At 45.9% G+C, this 9,935-nt stretch overlaps 1 protein-coding gene across 1 annotated transcript; it reads left to right on the top strand.

Annotated features, from left to right (window-relative positions):
* Positions 1-3,725: 3,725 nt before the first annotated feature.
* On the top strand, positions 3,726-4,202 carry LOC118590827 (eosinophil cationic protein-like). The gene has a single exon (XM_036198574.1). The coding sequence runs from the start codon at positions 3,726-3,728 to the stop codon at positions 4,200-4,202; it is 477 nt and encodes a 158-aa protein (XP_036054467.1).
* The last annotated feature ends 5,733 nt before the right edge of the window (positions 4,203-9,935 follow it).

Below are 9,935 nucleotides of genomic sequence, written 5' to 3'. Positions count from 1 at the left end.
CTGCTCGTGGCTGGCCGCTGCCGACAGAGGAGTATGCTGGTTGGCAGAAGAATCACGAGCCATGGTTACCTTTATAGAGCTTTCTTGGGAGAGAGGGGGGGAGAGAGAGAGACACACACACACAGAGAGACAGAGACAAAGACAGAGAAACAGAGAGACCAAACAGAGAGAGTTTTCCTTCAGTCAAGGGACCACATCTGGGTCAGTGCTTGAGAAAGGAACTGCAGACCATCTGGACATTAACAATTCTGTCTCTGTTGAATGGAAGGTTCCTCCTTAGATGCATAAAAGCTTATATACGCTGGGTGGTGGTGGCGCACGCCTGTAATCCCAGCACTTGGGAGGCAGAGGCAGGTGGATCTCTGTGAGTTTGAGGCCAGCCTGGTCTACAGAGCTAGTCCAGGACAGACTCCAAAGATACAGAGAAACCCTGTCTCGAAAAACCAAAAAAAAAAAAAAAAAAAAAAGCATATATACTTTTTTTTTTTTTTTTCACATTGACCTACAGATTCAATGCCATTCCATTTAAAATCCCAACCAAAGGGGTGACTGCCAGGCTAGGGCCAGAGTATCCCACCATCCATTCTATCTGCGCACACTGTGTGGGGTGTGACAGGCGCCCCTCAATGAGTAGCATAAGAACGCCTTCAGTGGCACCAGTCATGGCTCCCAGAGTGAGGACTTGCTCTACCTGACCACAGCCAATAAATGGGGGTTCCAATCACCCACAGCAAGTATGGAGTGACAGGTGATGTAGGGGCCCCTGGAGTTGCATGCATGGAGTCACTCTGCAGAATCATGAGTGCACAAGGGAGATGCAAGGCCTTTCACAGACACAACCAACCCAGAACCCTATCTGCCTGTGAGGTCCCTCTGTGGTGCCTGTGCAATTCCAGAAACCTGATCAAAGGTTCAAGATCTGCTTTTGTTCAGCAGCCTTCCAAGGAGATGTGTAAGAGGCCCCAGAACATGAAGAAGACAGTTTTAGTGCTCCGTGCAACAATGTTCTTTGAGCTTTGGAAATAAATCACAGTTAAATTAACTTGCACCATTGTACAAATCAGCTTTCCACTGTTTGGTAGACACCTGAGACAAATGGCTTGAAAAAAGCAAAGATTTACTTTGATTCTGAGTTTTAAAGATATCAGTCCACGGTCAGTTGGCTCCTGGTTTGGGGGTCTGTGGTAGAAAAGAGAGCATGGTGAGAAGCACGTGCTAATCAAAGATGCCAAGGCCATGGCAGAAGAAAGGGGGCAGAAAAGAGCACCTGGGGTCCCGATATGCCCTTCAAGGACTTGCCCACAGTGTCCTGACTTCTTTCTGCTGAGTCCTGTCTCCCAAGGTTACCACCCACCAACAGCACCACAGGCTGTGGGCAAGCATTTATCATGAGTCTTTCAGAGATATTTAAAAACTGGTTCATAAGCTGGGTGTGGAGGGTGCAAGTCTATAACCCCAGCACTTGAGAGGCTGAGACAGAAGGATGGTAAATTGGAATCCATTCTGGGCTTCCAAGAAAGTTAAACCAAACCTAGGCTACAGAGTGAGGCACTGTCTCAACACTTCCTAAACACCCCCCAAAATGAGTCCCTAAAACCAGGTCAGTATGACAATATTGTAAATGCTGGGCGCTGTCATTTCCATGGACAGCCGTGCACTTGGCAGAGCTGTGGTCAAGACTCTGCTGACACTGGGCATCTGCCAGTCAGCAGGTTAAGAGCAGTCATTGCCACAGTATCCCAGGGTGGAAGAAATTCCCAGTGTTGGACACCCGCTCTCACCAGTGGAATCTACACAAAGAGATGTCTATTGAGTGGAACAGCAAAACACTCGCTGTGGATATCATGACAAGTGTGGAAGTATTTCTTGATACACCTTATGACATTCATCAAGTTTAAATAACTACTTACTGCTAGGGTGTAATTCTGGATGTACTTCACAACATCTGGAAATGTTCCACTGATTGGAATGCAAGGAAAGTTTTTTTTTTTAACAAAAGAATTAGAGGGGTTTTTATTCTGTTGAAGCCAAAACTCATATCCATGTATCACTGGGAGTGTAGCTCAGTGTCAGAGCATTTATCTAGAGTTCACAAGGGTCCAGGTTCAAGACCCAGAACAAAGACAAACACATACAAATTCATGTGATTAACTTTGGGTTATTGTTACTCATGAATACTAGACAAAGAGGTGTTCTCCTGAAGGTTCTTGATGTAAAACTAGACCATTTATACTAGTTCTTGAGGCAGATATGGGTAGTTTGAAATGTGCAAAGGAATCTTGTGTGTGTGTGTGTGTGTGTGTGTGTGTGTGTGTGTGTGTGTGTGTGCTGAGGATGGAACCCAGGGGCTTCCGTTTGCTAGGCAAGCGCTCTACCACTGAGCTAAATCCCCAACCCCTAAAGACTTACTCTTTTTTTTTTTGGCTTTTCAAGACAGGGTTTCTCTGTGTAGCTTTGCACCTTTCCTGGAACTCACTTGGTAGCCCAGGCTGGCCTCAAACTCACAGAGATCCGCCTGGCTCTGCTTCCCGAGTGCTGGGATTATAGGCATGCGCCACCACCACACAGCGCAAAGGAATCTTATATAGGAAATAATCAGAAAATATTATGTGGCATGCATTAGCACAATTTTTGTTATTGTTTCTGAATACGGTTTTTAAAATGTATTTATTAACTTTAACTTAAGTGTTGGTATGAGTGTGTGTGTATGTGTGTGTTTGAAACATGTGTGCAGGTACTAAAAGAAACCAAAAAAGGTGTCAGAGCTGGAGTTCTGTGCAGTTGTGAGCTCTGGGGACAAACTTGAGTCCTCTGAAACAGGTGTCTGGAAGAGCGGGAAGTGTCCTTAACCACTGAGCCCTCTCACCAGTTCCTGAGATTTTTTTTTTATTTGTGTGTATCTGAGGGTCTGTATACATGTGTATGTACATGCCAACAGAAGCTATCTGAGGACCTGTGATCCCATGGAAACGGAGTTACAGGAAGTTGTAAGCCATCCAACATAGGTGCTGGGACCAAACTTGGGTCCTCTGGAAGAGCAGCAAGTGCCCTTATCCACTGAGCCTTTTCTCAATATCATATGATTTCAAAACTGAGAGCAGAAATGTAAATATCTCTTAGGAATCTGGCTTTCCAAGGCTCTGTTTTCTCTAAGTACCTAGCCAGGCTATTAGGAACCTTGCTCTGTCTGTAACCTGGTCACAGTCACAAAATCTATAGTCATTCGGCAGGTGACACACAGATCTTTGTGCAGAGTTCAGAGTCAGGCTTCAAACTGCCCTGTGCAAGATGACCTGGAGTTAGATTCCTTACAGCAGAGCGAACAGCACTGCTGCTTGGGCATCCGTTGGTTGGCCAAGTGAAGACACAGAAGGCTGGTTGCACAATGAGGCGATGTGCCAATCTGTGGGTTCTGCATGTTGAAGACTCCAGCCACCTGGCTCTGCCAGCCCCACCCACAGGGCTGCTCTATATGTATGGGCCCAAGTGGAGCTCACCCGTTATCCCTCATTTCCAGGACAACCAGCCTTGTATTCTCACAGGAGCCACAACACAGACTGGGTAAGACCCTGAGCTCTAAGACTGGGACAGGATGGGCAGGGGTGGGCCAGTGTCCAGGAGAAGGGCAACTGTGGGCCCACAGCACCAGCAGAGGGCCTTCAGGAGTTAGGAAAAAGTGAGCCAAGATGGGGAGTCATCACTGCTCTTCTGCTCTCACAGGAAACATGGGTGTGAAGCTGCTGGAGTCCCGACTTTGTCTCCTGCTGCTGCTGGTACTTGTCATTGTGGTGGCCTCACTCCAGATCCCACCGAATTTAACCCCGTCCCAGTGGTTTGAAATCCAGCATGTAAATAATAATCCCAACCTCCGATGTAATGCTGCAATGCGGGTAGTTAATGGTTACACAAGACGATGCAAGGACAAAAATGCTTTTCTTCATACACGTTTCGCTGCTGTTGTTGGTGTGTGTGGCAGTGTAAATGTTACCTGCAGCAACAGGACAAATACAAATTGTCATAACAGTTCTGCTCGAGTACCTTTAACTTATTGTAACCTCACAACTCCAGGAAGCCCTTATACACAATGCCAATACCAAACGACACGAGCAACCATGTTCTACAGAGTTGCTTGTAACATTAGTACCCCACAAGACAATGGCTCCTATCCAATTGTTCCCGTCCACTTGGATGGGATATTTTAGCTCCAGGACCAGCACTTTGTGTTCACTCTGTGTCTGCTAGTTCCAAGGTCGTGGTACTGAAGAGCCAATTCCTCTGTCTGCGTTGCCGTGAGCACCTGTCCTTGTGAAGCCTGTCCCTGACTCCCTTCAAATGTAGCTGAACAGATCTTTTCTACTCAATAAACACCTTTGCATACTCATCTGGATCTCTGCATATTTTGTGTGTGTGTGTGTGTGTGTGTGTGTGTGTGTGTGTGTGTGTGTGTGCTGAGACAGGTCCTCATGCTCCCAGAACAAGCTCTCTACCAATTGAGCCTTCTACTCAGTCCCTGGGTAACAAATTTGAGTATGAGCAGAGATGGATATCTTTCCAGAAAGTTCCTACAATGCATCTCCCCTGAAGTTTATCTGTGGGAAAGAAGTGACTGGTAGAGGGGACCAGAGAAGTGCAATCTCTCCATGAGGCTATTCCGTACCTCTCTGCTTCATAGCTGTCCTTGGGGTGGTGAATTGTGAGATCATTCAACACAAACCAGGAAGGCAAGATAAGGGAACTGGAATCCACAGAGAAAGGAGATGTATAATAAGAGGTCCAGCCCTGACTCCTGAGTACAGAACTGTGTCAGGAATGAGTGGAAATCGGGAAAGGGCTATCTCTTAAAAGACATGGGCAAACCCATCATCAACTGATGTGACAGTGTGAGTCTTCATGCAGTGTCTGGTGCAGAATACAGCAGAGGTGTGATATCATCAGGTCTGTACCTCTCCCCTTTAGTCTGGATCCCCAGCTTCCCCTTTGCTCTTCCTTTGTGGGGCCCCAGATGCAACCCTTGGCCTCTCCCCACCACTGGACAGTGGCAGCATATCTGTCTCTCAGTGGATAATGTCCTGCAGGGCGGCGGGGAAGCTATTCCTCTGGGGTAGCAAACATAGATTCTCCTCTTCCGGTTGGTGTGTGGAATCTGCACTTTACACATGAATGCTAAATTGGGGAATTGCAGGGGTTGACATAATCTACTGACTTTAGGTAAAATTGGGTCAGCAGAAGGTCATCTCATCCTCTGACTAACACAAAACTGAAGCCACATCCTGTGGAGAAAGCTATGAGCTTATCTTGCCTTTTACCACAGCCCATCTCTTCCCATTCAGGAACACAGCATCTCTCACAACAGAAGGAACAACGGTCGCCTGCCTGCCCGCCCACCCACCCTGTCCATGTGCATCTCCACCCTGCTGTTACTTCTCCATCCACCTGTTCATTACATCATCCGACAGTCATGTGCTGAGCAATTACTGTGTTCTCAGCACTGCTCCACAGTAGTGACGGAGCAAAATAAACTCAAGCAAGTTCCTGCTCTTCTCCTGACACACGGTATCAGGATAAAAAGGAATGCAGAGGAAAATTACACAGAGCAGTACAATGTCAAGGTTCTGGATGCATCATAGAAAAGACAATCCAGGGCGTAAATAAGAAGGTCCCAAACAAGTAAAGGAAATCTACACTAGATAAGAACCATGCAATCCTGTTACATACCACAGGGAGGGGGTGGAGAGAGACAGACAGAGAGATCAAATGTTTTTAAAAAATAATATAAATAGTTGGGCGGTGGTGGCGCACACCTTTAATCCCAGCACTCGGGAGGCAGAGCCAGGAGGATCTCTGTGAGTTCGAGGCCAGCCTGGTCTCCAAAGCGAGTTCCAGGAAAGGCGCAAAGCTACACAGAGAACCCCTGTCTCGAAAAACCAAACCAACCAACCAACCAAATAAATAAAATAGATAGATAGATAGATAAATAAAACAAGCTCAAAGATCCTGTCAGTGGTGCAGTGGTGGCGCACACCTTTAATCCCAGCACTTGGGAGGCATAGGCAGGAGGATCTCTGTGAGTTCAAGGCTAGCCTGGTCTGCAAATCAAGTTCCAGGACAGCTAAGACTGTTACACAAAGAGACTCTGTCTCAAAAAACAAAAACAAAAACAAACAAAAAGAAAAAAAACAAAATAAAAAAAGCTCAGAGATCAAGTTGCCAAGTTTGGGCATCCCAGAAGTACCTGCAGTAGGCTGCAGGGTTCCTAAAATCACAGAAGACACAGAGCTTTAGGGAAGCCTGCATCATTACCTCTTCTGGGGTCACTCCAGGTGACCTCAGAGCCTTCTTTTCTGATATTGGATATTAAATGTATTCATCCATGGAGGCACAAGCCTGTTGTCCCCCCACTTGGGGACAGATTCAGAGGCAGGAGGGTTTAGAGACAAAATGAGCCCCCGATATCTAGAGAGCAACTGTCTCAAAATCTCAGGAGCTTGGGAGGAGAGCTTGGCATTAGAATGCTCCCCTAGTGTATGTGAGGACCTGGGTTCTTCCTCAATACCATACATTAAATTGATAAAGGTGAACTGAATTGCCATAGGATTTTAAAAAGCATCTTTAAGTGCTGTGATTTATGAGGTGGGACTCACCAAACCGAGAGCCTGTGATGTGCTTCAGTCATGCCAAAGCCTCAGATACAAATATTTGTTTGGACAATGTGGGATAAAACGAGTCCCTGAAAAGATTCCCAAACTTCCTCTTTTGATTTTCCTTGTGCAACATTCCTATTTACAAAATGTACAAGAGTTGCCTTTTAGGACGGCCCAAGGTTGCATTGTAATTCTGTCTAACAGTTTTTAGCAGAACTGACTCTAGTCAGGTTATATACATGATGTCAGTCTAAGCATAGCCAAGGTGTTTTGTTTTGTTTGAGCCATGGTCTCCCTACGCAGCTCTGGCTGTCTTGGAACAGGCTCTTTTTTTTTTTTTTTGTCTCCGCATAATTCATTTCAAAGATATAAGAAAGGAGATCATTTATTAAGAGAAAGAAGCAGGGGAGCATGGAACTGCGTGGCCAAGCTCCAGGAGAGAAAGGGGTGTGCTCCCTTGGGGACATAGGGCCATTGACACACTAGCACTCTTCTGGGCAGACCCTGTCTCCTACACGGAACAAACAGCTGGGAAGGTCCCCAGTCTTTCTCCATGTTTCCTGTGTCATGTTCTGCAATCTCCTTCTCTATCCCAATCTGTGCTCTCCGACCTCAGTATCCCCTTGAGGGGTGTGATACCAGAAATGGTTTGTGGTCTGTAAAGTCAACAGTCAATCTTCTATAGCTGATCTTCTATTTCTTCATACTGACAAGGGGCATCGACTGCTGTGTGATATTTTGTTTATGTGTTCTGACAAATAAAGCTTGCCTGGAGATCAGAAGGCGGAGCTAGCCACTAGTTAACCACAGATGCCAGGCAGTGGTGGCACTTTAATCCCAGCACTCAGGAAGTGGAGACAGGAAGTGATAAGGTGGGGTGGAGACAGAATCCCAGCCTTTGGGATGCAGGAAGGAAAGAGGGACAGAGCAACTGGCAGCTGCTCCAGTTCTCTGATCTTCCAGGTCTAACCGCAATATCTGACTCCTGATTTTTTATTGTTTAAGATTAGATTAATGCACCTGACAGTGGTGTCACACACCTTTAATCCCAGCACTCGGGAGGCAGAGCCAGGGGAATCTTTGTGAGTTTGAGACCAGCCCGGTCTACAAAGTAAGATCCAGGACAGGCTCCAAAGCTACACAGAGAAACCCTGTCTCAAACGCACCCCCCCCCCAAAAAAAGCTTAGATTAATGCTTCAATAGACCCAGACTAGAAGGGGTCACATATCTTTCACCCTGTTCCCTCCATGGGCTGGAGGAAGGCTCTATTTCAAATCCAGGGTTTCTTTTGGTTAACCACCTAGTAGCCTAATAGTGTGAGCACTTTTATTGCCAGAAATTGATGGATTTACAAGTTGAGCATACAAGGACCAAAAAAGCAGAAGCTGCAATCCAAACTGTGATGATGGAAGCCAATGGGGCTATTATTCCCCCATAGCCAGCTGCTCGTGGACCCAAAGAGAGAGCCTGGCCATGACTCTTGACAGAGTCTGTAAATAAGGTTTAAAAAAGATTTCAATGTACTTTAATGATCCTTGTTAATTTTATAAAAGTTTGTTCAAATTTACATGAATTGCTAATCCAAAAGCAACATGTTAAATTAAGCCTCACAGAAATGCCTGGGCAGCCAAGACACACCCAAGGTCCTGCAATTTTGTAAGACCATTTCTGTGAGAGTCCAGCCTTGCTTGTTGTGCCTATGAGCAACAGCAGTGCCCTCCATGCCTGCTGCAGAGCCAAGAACAGGTTTTGCCTGGACCTTTCTAGTGTTGAAACTCCTATAGGTGAGGATAGACCTCTCAGTGTATCCTCCCAAGTCCTGTTCATCCTAACACTGAGTAAGTAGTCAATATGCAGGATGCTGAGCTCAGGAATGTTTGCTCACCCTGGGTCACACCTCTCTTGTGTCTACAAGGAGAGTGTGAAGAGGGGGATCTTAAAGAAAGACTCCACATTGGTAATATACAGAAACTTTTGGAAATTCTCTTTGGGAAGGTGTGCAGCAGGCTGTTAGACCTAGGACCTAGACCTTAGCACAACTGACACCATGATCAAAGTACCATTCAGGCTTTGAAACCCAGCACATAAGCAGCAACACTTGCCAAAATGAGAACAAAGACCTAATAGATCAAAGGCCATAGTTCTGGGAAAGTCTATACATATACTAACCTTGTTTGGGGCTTCTGCAGTTTTTGTTCAGGCTGAGTTCTTGCCAACTGGGGTGTGTCAACACAGGATGTGATTTTATATTAAAAAGCTCACCTACAGAAAAACTCAAGACTGAATTCAGGTCCCAACACTCAGTGTTTATTAGCCAGAAAGCTAATAAAGACTTTTTATTGCCTTGAACCCATATTTGAGTGGCCTTCTCTGGTGAATACCTCAACAACAGATGGGCACAACAGTACATCCACTTCCCATCCTTGGACAGGACAGAAAGTATCCTTGTTCCACGTAAGAAGTTAGAACTTTGCAGTAATAGGTGGTCCCTGGCCCCAGATATATTTCAAAGATACAGATATAGAAAGGTTTGAGGTGAGAGGCAGTTTTCCATGTTCCCCAACACTCAATAGAAGAGGTATAGTCTCTAAAGAAATAATCGTCCTTACACACTGGAGGGGAAGTGATGCTCCTGTGGGGACCTTGGCAGGCCAGGTTCCAAACGACAATGGAGAAAGAGTGAATTGTGGGGCATGTCTTGGGTAGCCTTTGCTGTGATGGTGTGGGACATTTCACTCTGGTATTCTGAGAGAGGAATGCACAGGGCTTTCCCAGTATGCCAGTTAATAAGGCAGATTCAGAATGATTACTCAGAGATCAGTTTTGCCCAGGACCCAGGAAGTTCAGATAAGAGGACTCCTAGCCTGGCACCTCACAGTCTCTGGTTCCCCCTGTGGTCCTCCTAGCCTGGCACCTCACAGTCTCTGGTTCCCCCTGTGGTCCTCGTTTTTCCTTCCATACAAATTGCACAGGGAGACATTGAGCATCCCTATAAATGCACAGCTTCCACAAAATGATAAAAAACAAAACCACACCCCACACACCCCCGACCAAGAAATTCATGTGGCCTTCTAGCTCAGTCACATCCTGAGGGATCAACCTTCCAATTTGAATATTTAAATCTTGGACAATTTCTCCTCACTGTTGATGGTTTTATTGTGTGGGCCTACATACTGACTGGGAGCCTCTAAAGGATAGACACTCCATTTTTTTTTTTTTTTTTAGCTTAGGACAAAGCCAGCAATCTGAGGAATTGGCAAGATCAGTCACCTTGTTTAAAACAGGAAACAGAG

The sequence above is a fragment of the Onychomys torridus genome, chromosome 9 (assembly GCF_903995425.1).
Source record: "Onychomys torridus chromosome 9, mOncTor1.1, whole genome shotgun sequence".
Taxonomy (NCBI): domain Eukaryota; kingdom Metazoa; phylum Chordata; class Mammalia; order Rodentia; family Cricetidae; genus Onychomys; species Onychomys torridus.
Note: the sequence above shows the minus strand (reverse complement) of the source record. Positions and strands in the feature narration are given on the sequence as shown.

Coding starts and splice junctions, on each gene's coding strand:
- LOC118590827 (XM_036198574.1), top strand. CDS start 3,726: ATGGGTGTGAAGCTGCTGGAGTCCCGACTTTGTCTCCTGCTGCTGCTG.